Source organism: Sminthopsis crassicaudata, chromosome 3 (genome assembly GCF_048593235.1).
Source record: "Sminthopsis crassicaudata isolate SCR6 chromosome 3, ASM4859323v1, whole genome shotgun sequence".
Taxonomy (NCBI): Eukaryota; Metazoa; Chordata; class Mammalia; order Dasyuromorphia; family Dasyuridae; genus Sminthopsis; species Sminthopsis crassicaudata.
The window spans coordinates 416539033-416552919 of NC_133619.1; the positions used below are offsets into that span (position 1 = coordinate 416539033).

The window sequence follows — 13887 nt, forward strand, 5'->3', positions numbered from 1 at the left end:
CATCTAGTTGCTCACATCCACCTCTGCAGGCAGAGAAAATTTCAAGACATAGAGGAAAGTTGTTTCAATAATGGGCTATGGATCTCACACCTTTATCACCTTCTGGATGCAGTCCTTCTGTGATCCACATTAGTGATCTGAAACATCCAAAACTAGGCCATCTGCAAATCAGTCTACTTGTCTCAAGTTTTCTGTCCAAGGAAGATATTCCAATCTTTTTTTGTTTTGTTTTGTTAATGCCTTAATGGTTATGCTATGCAAAGGCCAATGCTGCAGGTCACGTCCATATGGCAGCTACTAGATTGATGTTTCTGGCTTTTCCCTAGTACTTGATTAATATTTAAAAGTTACACTGATGAAACTGGTAAAATGACATTACATTAATAAATGTCATATATATATATACATATTTATCTCCTCTAAAACAAGCTTGGCTTTATCAAAGGTAATAGCTACTCAAACTTCCTTCATTAAAATATGAAGTACTTGTTTATTTTCCCCAAAAAAGTAAACTTGCTGTTTACCTGTCACTTTAATTAGCTTTCTTTCCTATAATCCCATAGATTTCTAAATTCTGATGTATAACACTCATATTTATGCTAGATACATTTAAAGTAGACATTGAAATTTCAAGTAAAATAAATTGTATCCACATCTACTGGACTGAATACATGTCTCAACACCTAGATTTTACTTTTATAAGTTATACAAATACATTTTACATTCTTAAATAATGGATGCCTACAATATTAATTTGTAAGCTTCCCCACATAATGAAACAACTTATACAGGAATGTGTATTTACCGATATAACTGTTCTAGATTGTGATGTTTTTTCCTATCCCTTCTCCCCCCACCCTCCCCACTCAGTTTCCACAGACTAATGTACCAGTCCTTAAGCTTTGGCTATGAAATCTGTTTGACTTGAATGAGGCAACATTGGTTATTAAGGCTTAATTTTGTATTGTAGCTTTATCCTCAGATCTGGCGCCATTTCCAACGTACAGTGGGAGAATCATGGCTATCTTGTATCTTCAGGCTCTGTTTTTATGACTTTCCTTTCTAAGTTAAAAGCTGAGTGAGGAAAATCTTTTAAAATCCCAAGGCTTTCTGCATCAAAATGAAAACAAAGAAAAATATTATAAGTATTAGGATCAAAGAATTATACAGCAACTCTTTACACAAAATTTAGGAAAAAAAATCACTAATGTTTATAGTATGATTGTCTTAAAAAAATACAATTTAATAAAAGTTGTCTATATGACATTTTAAAGTTTACCAGATCATTGATTTAGGTCAAACCTAACAGTGTCATTCTCAAATGTGGAAAATGAAGATCACAAAGATTAAATGATTTTGCCCAAGCGCATCAAGGTATAAAGAAGAGGCAGAATTTCAATCCAAATCCACTAATCTCCAATTCAGCCTTACTCTCCCCACAAACCACATTCATGTCTCACATTTTATCTCCACTATCCCATGGGAGCATCACCACCACCATCACCCCCAGAGGCAAGTATTCTCACTTTTTAATCCATCATGGTGTCTCTAAATACATAGTCTCATTGGCTTATTTAAGAGGCTATTTTCTTTAAATGAATTTTATATATATAAGAGAGAGAGAGAGAGTGAGAGAGAGAGAGAGTGTAAGAGAGAGAGAGAGAGAGAGAGAGAGAGAGAGAGAGAGAGAGAGAGAGAGAGAGAGAAAGAGAGAGAGAGTGAGAGAGAGAGAGTAAGAGAGAGAGAGTAAGAGAGAGAGTAAGAGAGAGAGAAAGAGAGAGAGAATAAGAGAGAGAGAGAGAGAGAGAGAGAGAGAGAGAGAGAGAGAAAGAAGGGGGGGGGGGGGGAGAAAGCTGGGTAGCACAGTGGATAGAGCATCAGCCCTGAAGTCAAAAGCATCTAAGTTCAAATCAGGCCTCAGACACTTAACACTTCCTGTTTGACCCTGGGCAAATCACTTAATCCCAATTAACTTAGCTAAATAAATAAATAAATATATATATATAAATATGAAGAGAGAGAGAGAGAGAGAGAGAGAGAGAGAGAGAGAGAGAGAGAGAGAGAGAGAGAGAGAGAGAGAGAGAACATGTATATGTACAATTAAATGCAAGAATATTTAAAATATTTTCCTAAATAAGTAAAATGAAGGTGAGTGATCTGGAAGAAAGGAAGAAGGCCCCTATTTCTTTTACTAATTAAAAAGTAAAATAATGAAGCATTCTATGGATTGACATAGATATATATAATGCACTTTACTTTTTTGCACAAAGATAAAATGAGATCTTTAATTTAGTACTTAATGCTATTTTTGTTTTGGCTTACCATGAATTCTAGAGATCTTAGAAGAAACTAGTAGCTACCCTAACGTTAAAGAACTAATTTTATAGAGTTTTTTTGGAATATACAGGTACTCACTGACTGGTCAGTAACTCCTTTGCTTTTATTCTACAGCAATCCCTTAGTACAATTATGTCTATGCAACAAATACAGAAGCCTATATCCACTGTTCCTGTTTAGAAAACTTTCCACAGAATGGGAATTAAACCAAAAAAAAATTTTTAAAAGGAGGAGAAAAATGAAAAGGAGAAGAAGAGGAGGAGAGGAAGAAAGAAAGGGAAGAAGAGGAAGGGGAGAAGGAGGAAGAGGAGAAAAAGGAGAGGAAGGAGAAGTAACAAAAATTATTAATTAGCAACTTTCCTTCCCCTCAAAAAAAAAAATTCAAAAATTTATAACCAGAAATCACAGCATGCGGAATTAATTAGGTTTTTCTGGCCTTCTCAAAATCTACTTATAGTAGGGTGGACTGAAAGTGAATGGCAATGCTCGCTCAACATATATTACCAACAGTACACCATGCAAGTGTACTTACTTTAAGAAAAAAAAAAGTGTATTCCTCACAAGTTAGGTATAACTTAAACTAACTTATACCTAACTTAATTTTTTCCATCATAAGTATATTTCTATGCCCTCATTAAGTCAAATTATAATTGCTATATTATGACTTTTGAGGTCTGTTTCCACATTTGTGATATTAGAAAACTAGAGTAGACTGAGTTGATTAATTGCAATTTAATTTGATATGTAATTTAATATTACAATTTTTCTTTTTCTGATTGATCTTCAGATAGCAGTGATTTCAAAAGCCATTTTAAGTATCTGTTTTTCCTCACAAATATATATATGTAAATATATTTTTATATAAATAAACACTTAAGTGTACTAACATTAATTAACAATTGCTAATTAAATGAATTTTGTTACTAGTATATCTCCTTTTCATAAATATGCTTGGGAGTTTAAATTTTTGTACCCTACGTTTTCTTAACATACAGACACATATGTAAATATAGTCAATTCTATATTATTAAAGTTATGATCCGCTTAATCAGAATAATTTATTTTTGACTGGCTCTGTGATGTCATCAGTATAGGAAGTTCCAGGTTAACAATTCCCTCTCCATGCAAGTCTGAACAATTTCAGCAATTTAATGTATCAGAGAGTAATACCAGAGGCTCTGGGAGTTTAAGTGATCTGCCCAGAGTCTCACATGCAGCAGCTCTTCAAGACAGGCCTTTAACCTAGGTTTTCTGACTTCAAGATCAGCTCTCTAGCTACTATTGCCTCTAAAGATATAACATTAAAAATAATGAAATCAATGGTTAGCTTATCTGTGTGTGTGTGTGTGTGTGTGCGTGTGTGTGTGTATGTATAAACAGAGAGCAGCTGCACCAACATATAAAAATTGTAAACATTGTCATGTCTAGAATCTTGTCACTGCTTTATATATATATACATATATATATGTATATGTAATTTAAATTAATTATGTAATTAAAAATGTAATTAAAATTTAGAATTGCCAATATGCAATGATACATTTTATTATATTGGACATACTTGGGGGGAGGGGGAAAGCAAAAAAAAAAAAAATCACGTGGTATTTTTGAGGCACAATTCTGCCTTTGAAGCAAATAAGTCAAGTTCTTCCTCATCATACACTGTGTTCTTACCTGATGACTGAGACTTGGCCTCATTACTAGAATAAAGTCTGCTCAGCTCCCCATCCATCACAAAATGTGGAGGCTGTCTATTTTGTAAACTGGACATTCGGAGATTCAAGGGTCTTTCTGCTACTGAAAAAAAGAAAACAAAATAAATTTAAAATTATATTAGGCAAAACCAGGATTCTTTGCATTAAAAAAAAATTTTTTAAGGTGAGAAGAAATATTTAGAGCTACAGCAGTTTTCCTCCCAAAAAAACTCCCACTTAAAATAACAGAGGAATTTTTAATTAAAACACAAATTCAATAAAAAATAATTTATTGAATATGTGTTTTAATTTGTCCTATAAATTATAAATCAATTGGAATTTCTCTAAAATTTTCTCAACTCTCTGGTCCATAATAAGGTAAACAGATTTTGTTTATAGCAACTCTAAATTTAAATAGATTTTAGAAAAAGTTAAAAGACATTCTCCATCGAGAGATGGTTCAATCCTGAGTTCATGTGTGTTTGCTTTCTAGATAAAGAAATATAGAGAATAAAGACAAAATCAGCTTCAAAAAACAGAGTTTATGTCTAGGATGTTGGTGCCAAGAGGTTTCCATGTCCAAAATGCCTAAAATGTAATATAAATAATTTAATCAATACAGTGTCAATCTGGGAGGAAGAGTTGAAGGGCACATTCCCTTTATTTAAAGAGCCAGAGTTAGATGAATGAAAGAAATCTAGATAATCAGTGTTGGAAAAAGCCTTAAAAGTTATCTTAGCCAAGAAGTATCTGAAACAGAATCCCTTTTACTATCTGTACAAGAAGTGATCAGTCAGTCAGCTTTCATGTGAAAAGATACAACTGACTACCTGCTGAAGCAATCTATTCCACTTTTGAATTTGAAGAGGTAAGAAGATGAAAACGTGTTATTTCATTGATATGAACATTTAGAGGATAAGGAAACTTTTTTTTTTTTTTTAAACAAAACACAGTGAAGATTGTTTCTCTAACTTTCATATATTCTTGGGTAATTTCTAGGCAGCTGGGTCAGATTCCAATAGAACTCTGCAGCTTCATAGTGACTTACAAAAGCATAAATTAGCATTACCTCTGCTATATTATCTTTCTTTTTAATTTGTTAAATACTTTCCAATTACATTTTGATCTGGTTCTGGCTGCACATAGAATTTTGTCATCTGCTGGAGCCAGTAGGCAGCAAATTCGCCAACTCTGATAAAGAGCCCAAATGAAGTCACAGAGTTGGACACTACTGAGACAAATATACAATAATCTAACATCATAATGATCATTATCACCACTACCACGTAAAAGTGAGGGAAAAGGGCCTGCAGAAATTAAGTGACTTTATCTTTTATATAAGTAGCAGAATCTCAAGGCCTAGGATTCTTTTCACTTGACCAAAATGTCTCTTCTGTATGATTTTTACTAAAATTTTTAGAAGTATGATTTTATTCCATGTGCTACAAATTATTAAATATTTAACAAAATTCAACATAAATGAGATAAAAATTATGATTCTCAATCCTTATTCCCACTTCATATTAAAAAAAAATAAATCTCCTACTTAATAGCATTTTCTTACTACAGATCTTCTTAGAAAAGTATCCTAATTTTCAGCGTACTGCAAAATACTGCAAGTGGCTTCAAGCCAAATGGAGTTTTAAAAAAATACCAGTATGTTACAGAGACCACAAGAATGTACATTAAGAGAATGAGAATCCAGAGATATGATTGAAAAATGATACATTCCAAATTATATACTCCCATAAATCAAAACACATTTGCAATACATAATACTACATTTTTTCATTACTGTTTTTTTTTTCTTCCAGAGGTGCCATGAAAACTTAAGTTTTTTTTGTTTGTTTGTTTTTTAAAGCTTCTGAATAGATGCTTTACATCAGCAGTGGAAGTCCTTTCCCACATTATTCTTTAATCTCATTATAAAAGGGATTCTTTTCATTTGGCTACACACGATCTCCACATTCTGCTATCCTTTCTTCTGGGATTCTCTCTATGAATATACTAAGTTGCAAGCTATATAAGTGTGGTTAATTTAAGTTTTCTCATTTATTTTAAAAACAAACTTGTTAGGTCTAAAATTAACAGTTCTGAAGGAAAATAACATTATGGCCACTGAAATACTCAGGTCTCTGACTTCATACCAATTCCTAAATTTACAATTCTTCATAAATCTGCTTTCATGACATATGTGTTAATAATAAACCCGACAAGAAAAAAAGAGGCATAGTGAAACTTTAGTGAAAACCATTTTGTAATATACAAAAGAAAAGAATTTCTTTTCCTACATCTCTAATGCTAAAACCCTTTTATAATTATGTAGTGCTTTGTTTCTTAGTTTGGAAATGCAATTAAAAAAGCATGGTCTTAGAGAAGAAACTTGCTTTTTATTGGAATAAAACAACAACTATGGTAGATGGAAGTATCACACTGAGACTTGAAAAAGATGACTGGCTCCAGAGCTTTATGGGAAAAGGATAAAGAAATACAAAAAGCATATATAGAAATGAGATACTTCTCCCTTAGGAATCCATTTCTCCAAACTTCCCTATTTTATATTCCATCCCCCAAATCCCACACTTTAGTTTCTTTTTGAGAAAAGAAAAAAATGTCCAAGTTCTACTCTGAGACCTTATGTTTAAGTGTGTATTGACTCTAGATGCTTAAAGGCAAGCCTGGTCACAGGGTGATAATTTTTCCTAGACATTGCTGATTACCATACCATTCATCAGGTCTACTGGGATTATGATCCTATCACTGAAGGGGGTATCCACTGAGATGAAATCATTTATCTTTAGAATATGAAATAGTATACTAAATGATGAGGTAAGTAGGTGGGTTAGCAGAGAAAGACTAAAGTAGTAATGGAATTATTCCCAGAGGCAAGCAGGGAAGGGATCAGTTTAATCTTAATAGACCTGCCTTACTATGTCCAGTAAGAAATTCAAGTTAACATCAAATCCCTGAAGTTATATTTCCCCTATAAATCTGTCCATGGTTCTTGCCATTTTTGCTGAATTTCTTTTGGGTTATAGCCCTCCATGGCACCCTGCCTCATGCAGTCTTTCCCTTTTGTTTCTGTCTATGCCCTGTACCATCTCTTCTCTCATCCCCCATTATGCCTCTATTCTTCTCCTTCTTATAGCTAACTAACTCTTTTAAGGTGTTAAATTTCTTTTTTACTATTTAGTCTGCCAGCTAAGAGCATATTCCAAACTTATTTCTCCTGGTTAATTGTGAGGTACATTAGAGAACTTATCTTTTCCATCATTAATTGTTAAAAATCCCTTTGCTTGCTAACTAGATTCTCTCCCAACTCTACTTTATATTTATCATTCCTGATGTCTATTGTATCTCTTTGTCTGTAACTTCTTCTCTTAAATAAAATTATCTTTTGCTAAAGAGAATGGCTACTGTGAATTCTTCACATAACTAAACCAACATTTGGTGCCTACATCAATCATATCATATACAGATCATATTTTCAGAGGACTAGTAATTTTATGTATCACTAAATAAAACCTAACTTGTCATTTACATATATTCATTCTAATGGACAAGTCATACTGCTTTGGAAACAGCCACCATGTTTCCTGAGAAACTAAATAGAAACACTCATTAAGTTACAGGGTTTGTTTTTTGAGTTTTTTGTTTTGTTTTGTTTTGTTTTTAGAAGTCCAAGTAATACTGTTCTTTGGTTCTTCTTAGAAAAATGGGCAAAAAAAAAAAAAAAAAAAAAAGAAGAATGGGCATTCCCTCTGGTCAACAACTCTTTGGGGGAAAGAAGCCATCTCATTTATTCTTCTTTCATTAATTAAGTCTCCCATTTTCACCCACACATTTTACAAGATCCATGTGCCATATATGTCAGATAAACCAGAGAATATCAAAGGAAACAAAGAAAAATTTCATATCAATAGATAAATGAATCCTAAAAAACCTAAATGACAATTCTTTATTTAGTAGCTTTTTCTTTGTCTTTGTAAAAATCAAATAATTTATGAAAAATAATTTTAAGTAAAACCTCTAAGACACCATTTGGAAAATAAATGGAAACATAAATAATATTCTTGCTTGCTTGTCTTTGAAATTCAGAATTGATCCTGGCTGTAATATCATGACAGCATAGAACCTTTACCTTGTCCGTCGGAATTATCTGCTATTAAGCCATTTGGACTGTGCTCTTCCGAGCTCTGCCGGTAAAGCCCTGCAGACAATCGTCTTTCTGCATGTTGTAGTCTCTCATAACCAGCTTGAGTGCAAAGGAACTCCATCTGTTTTGCCATCACCTTTTCAGGCTGCTAATAAAGCAAAAATAAAATCAGTGACTAAAACTGTCTACATCAGACTCTTGAAAGGTTTGAAGGTGCCAATTTAAGACTCCAAAGCAAATATATTTTGCATTCATTAAAATAAGTTCACACTTTCATATATCATACACACACTCCATAAATATGCATGCATGCCTATATTATCATGCTACAACACCAAATGGATTTTTGGCAATCAAGCTGTCTTATAAAGTCTATAAAAAGGATTCTTCTTTCAACTGAAAAGCAAAAGGTCTTGGGGATTGTGGTACAAGCTATTTAGCCCCCTTTAAAGATTCTTTTCCTAAGAAATCTAAATGAAATAGCAGCATCTGTTAGGAGCTTCTTCCAACATAGAGGACGATATCCTAGCATCTTTATTTTGGGATACTACACGGATTCTGAAAATAGAGGACATTATGGCTGTAGAGAGAAAAGGTGTAAAACTTCCATCTACAAAAATCAGCCCAATTTACCTCTCAAAGAATTAAACAATACAGAATGTCACTGAACAACCTCCATACTGCAAAGGGATAATCGTCTTCTTTATGGAGCAGAATAGGACTGAAGTATTTCCCTAAAAACTAATAATAGTTCTGATGTGAACTCTAAACTAATATTCTCAGGAATTGCTAAAATCTTACTCCTTTGTCAACTATGATCAGGTCAGACTGTCCTGTTTGAATAGAATGATGTGAAGCTTGGAGTCTATCTTTCATTCATCCATCCTGTCTCTAATCTTCGGTAAACTGTCCAGCTAGCATTTTTAAAGACAGTCACAAAAACTCTGAGAGAACCTAGATGGAAACTCTGCTTTTCTCAACATCTTCAATACACATCCTTGTTATTCCTTGGATCCCATCCCCCTCCTCTCTCTGAGCTACCAAAATCTTTCCTAGTTCCTCCCCTTGCTCCTAGATCCTGCCCTCTGACTCCTCCATCTCCCCAGAGCTATAAAGTTTCAAAAACAAATTGTTCATTCAGTATGATCTGCCTTGCTTAGTTATATTTGCTTGATCCTTGTGCTATTTACATAATAAAATAGCAAAATTTCTGTTATCTGTAAATGGTTTGCTCCATGTCACAAACTGAATTGCTATTATATTATTTTTATACAATTAAGCTCTTCATATTTCTATTTCATATTACTACTCCTGGTCATTTATTATCACTTCAATTCCAATATTAAGAGCACTTTTACGAGACCCTCACAACCTGGTAAATAGGTGGCAAATAATTTCTGCAGGTGAAGAATACACACAGTAGGCACTTGATAACTGTTTATTGAATTAAATTGTTCAGAGAGGCTGAATTACTTGCCCAAAGTCAAACAATTTGAAATGGCAGATCTGGGGCCCAAACATAAAATTTCTGATTTCAAATCCTACTAAAACAGCCTGCTTCCTATGTCAAGGTAAAATGTGTAGTTATTTTGCTAGAATATACAACCATTTTCCCAAACACTTCTTCAACCCTTCTTTCTGCACTGTATTAAATAAAAAGTCTGAAGCTTCATGAATTTTGTTCTAAAAGGTTTATCTCTGATGTTTTGCTGGGGAGGAACCAATTAAAATCAACCTAATATGAATTTACCTAAGAAACTGAAATTAAATAGAACAATTTGTAAAACTGTGTAAGGAAATAAAAGTCTTGGTTTTCAATATAGAAAATACAAAGGTTAATGTCTTAGATTTGTTCTCTGGAAATTACTGAATGCCTTTATATAAGCCACTAAGAAAACTTCAGAAATGGAAAGCAATAATTTTTCTTGGGGTGCCTGTATCACTTTCTAACTGTGTTAAGCTATAAATATACAAAACTAACAGAGTAATTAAAAAGGTAAAACACATATTTCATATTTATATACCTGGAGGCAGTGTGGCTACAATAGGTAAAAAGCTGGCCTTTGAATCAGGAAGACCTGGGATCAAGTGATGATACATAATGGCTCTGTGATCATAGTGAAATCATTACTTCTCAATGCTTTAGGAAAATTTTTGTTTTTTTAAATAATATTTTATTTCCCCTCAACCACATGTAAAAACAATTTTTAATACTTTTAAAAGAGGTTTAAATTCAGAATTCTATCCCTCCTTCCCTCCCTCTTCTTCCCTTTCCCTAAGATATTACACAATTTTATGTAGGATCTACATGTGCAATCATGTAAAACATTTCAATATCCATAATTTTTGTGGAAGAAAACAAAAAAAAAAAAAAAGAGAAAAAGAAAGGAAGGGAGAGAAGGAGAGAGGGAAGGAAGAAGTGAGGGAGGAAGGAAGGGATGAAGGAAGGAAAAGAGGGAGAGAGTGAGGCAGAAAAAGAGAAAAAGAAAGAAGAAGGAAGAAAGGAAGGAAGGAAGGAAGGAAGGAAGGAAGGAGGGAGGGAGGGAGGGAGGAAGGAAGGAAAGAAAGAAGGAAGGAAGGAAGGAAGGAAGGAAGGAAGGAAGGAAGGAAGGAAGGCAGGCAGGAAGGAAGGAAGGAAGGAAGGAAGGAAGGAAGGAAGGAAGGAAGGAAGGCAGGAAGGAAGGAAGGAAGGAAGGAAGGAAGGAAGGAAGGAAGGAAGGAAGGAAGGGAGGGAGGGATTGTCTTGGATCACTCTATTGCTGAGAATAACTAAGTAATTCACAATTGATGATCATACAATATTGCTGTTATTATATACAAAGTTCCCTTGGTTCTGTTCACTTCATTTTGTATCTCTTCATGTAAGCCTTTCTAGGTTTTTCTGAAATCAGCCTATTTTTCATTTGTTACAGCACAACAGTATTCCATTATAATAGTATACAACAACTTGTTTAGTCTAGGCAACTATCCAAGACTTTAAATATTACTGAGCCATAAGAAATGATTAATCTGATGAATTCTAAGAAACATGGAAGATTTATATAAAATGTGAAAGAGTAAAAAACAAAACAAAACAAAACAAAAAAACCCAGGATAGCTAGATGGCTCAACAGAGAGAGTGCCAGGTCTGAGTCTGGAAGACTCATCTTCCTGAGTTCAAATCTGGTCTCAGGCTCTTACTACCTGTGTGTTTCTGAGCAAGTCACTTAATCGATTTTCTCATCTAACAAATTAGAGAAGGAAATGGGAAACCACTCCATTATCTTTGCCAAGAAAATCCTAAATGACATCCTGAGTCAGACAACACTGAAAAACTATTGAAAAAAAGAAAACAAACTCAGCAAATCAAATATACAGTGCCTATAACAATGTAAACAGAACAATAAACAAAATTGAATACAATAAATATAATTAAAATGACCAAGATTGACCCCAGAGAAGAGTTTATAAAATACAGGTCCTTTCTTTCACTGGAGAAGCAGAGGACTATGCATGTGAAAACACTTTATATATTGTCAGAAGTGGCCAATGTATTAGTAATAAAGTATTTTTCTTTTTTTAAATTTTTTTTTCAAGGAAAGATTCTTGGCAGGGAAAGGGGAAGACACATATGCAAATGAATGTGATATCAAAACAAAAAGTATCAATAAACAAACATCAGTATGATAAATATAAAAAGAATCTATGATTTCATCCACTTGAGGGACTTTTAGTATAGAAACTCTATTCACCATGCAAATTTCAACCTATCAATGATAATGAGACAGTGTGGTATAAGGGAAGGAAGAAGCTTTGGATTTGGAATCAGAGGCCCTCGGTTCATATCCTACCTCTGTCATTTAGCATCTAGGTGTTCCTCCGCAAGTGATTTTTACCTCTCTGGGTCCCAGTTTCCTCATTCACAAAATGAGGTTAGTGGATGCCCATCAGTTGAGCAATAATTGAATAAGTTATAGTACATGAATGAAATGGAATAGTATTATTCTACAAGAAATGATGAGCAGGAAGATTTCAGAAAAGCCTAGAAAGCCTTGCATGAATTGATGCGAAATGAACAGAAACAAGAGAACATTGTACACAATAATAACAAGATGATCAATTATGGTGGACTTAGGTCTTTTCAACAATGAAGACAATTGTAAGACTTGGGATGGAATGTGCCATCCAAATCCAGAGAGAAAAGCATGGAAACTAAATGTGGATCAAAACATACTATTTTCACCATTTTTGTTTGTCTGCTTTTTCTTTCTTATGGTTTTTTTCCCTTTTGGTCTGATCTTTCTTATACAACATGTCTAATATGGAAATATGTTAAAAAGGACTGCACATATTTAACCTATATCAGATTGACTGCTGTCTTGGGGACGAGGGAAATAAATAAAGGAAGGGAGAAAAATTTGGAACATGAAATCTCACAAAAATGAATGTTGAAAACTATCTTTATATGTATTTGGAAAAATAAAATATTATTGAGAAAATAAAATAAATGGTTTGACTAAATTACTTCTAAGATCTCTGCCAGTTCCAAATCATTATCCTATAATCCTAGGAAATGGTCTGCGGCAAAAGCAGTTAAAAATTTCTCTAGGTCACATGGCTAGTAAGAGTGAAAGAAGCCCAACACTTCATCCACTTTGCCTCATAGTCCAAAAACTTATATGTTTATTGTATATATGTTATATGTATATGTATATATGTATGTTGTATATGTTATAGTACTTGCTCATCAATGAGCATCAGTTTAAAATTTACAAGTACAGTCATAGTATTTACTAAATAGTTTACATTATTTTAAATAATACTATTATATTATTGTTCTTGTTTTTCAAAGTTTTAGTGCATGTAGTGCAAAAATCTTGAAAGCAAGTGACTATTTTGCCTTTACACAGCTAACAGTAGCTTGACTCTTTTGGAATCTTCAGCCTCAAATCTTCAAAACTACAAAGAATGTTTAAGTAGAACCAGATTAGATTCAATTCATAAATTTAGCCAAACTAAAAAGGATGTGATGGCTATCTTGTTTATACAGCTGTGGATCGGGATAAACTTTAGAGGCAACTAGAAATCATTTCAGTCATCAAAACTTTTAAGCCAAAATTAATGCTTAGTTTTTACTATCACTTCTGGGGAATAAAAAGTCTATGGATACTACACTGGTGGTTTCCATTACCTGCGAATTAAGTGCTGCAAATTCTTCACCTTTAGCTTTGGCCAATGCTAATTGAACTTTTACAGCATCCTGCTGGAAAAGGGTCTGTACAGGATCCTGGAAATCTGGGAATCCATCCTATTAACCAAAAAACAAACAAAGTTAACAGCATGCTTCATCTTTTACTTTAAAATATCTAAGGGCTGTTCACAGAAATTCTTCTATTAACCTTTTGGTTTTTTTATTTTAGTTCACCAATTGAACTATGTATGGGACAATAGAGAGCTTAAGTAAATTTTTTAAGGTTTTAAAGTTGCAGCAGTAACTTGGAAGAAACAGAATAAAAATAAAATAACAACAGAGTTTAAAGTATTAATAAGGTATTTTTTAACTCTTTTAATGACCAGATTTCATCCCAGGTATATTTTGTCTAACAGCCTTAGTCATCAACCACCCATTAACATGGTGACCTCATGGAGACACCATGTTAAATGAAACAACATCTCTGAAAGATAGTTCTATAAAAATAATTAATTGCCTTGGCCTTCTTG

General features: G+C 33.4%; 1 protein-coding gene across 1 annotated transcript in view; it reads right to left on the minus strand.

Moving 5' to 3' along the window:
- Nucleotides 1-893: 893 nt before the first annotated feature.
- NAB1 (NGFI-A binding protein 1) overlaps nt 894-13887 on the minus strand; it is a 57921-nt gene continuing 44927 nt past the window's right edge. Inside the window, exons 6-9 of the mRNA XM_074302842.1 lie at nt 13358-13474; nt 8173-8335; nt 4012-4131; nt 894-1110 (exon numbers count right to left, since the gene is read on the minus strand). Coding sequence (XP_074158943.1) covers nt 1022-1110; nt 4012-4131; nt 8173-8335; nt 13358-13474 — 489 coding nt within the window. The 3' untranslated portion in view covers nt 894-1021. The remainder of the gene's footprint in view (nt 1111-4011; nt 4132-8172; nt 8336-13357; nt 13475-13887) is intronic.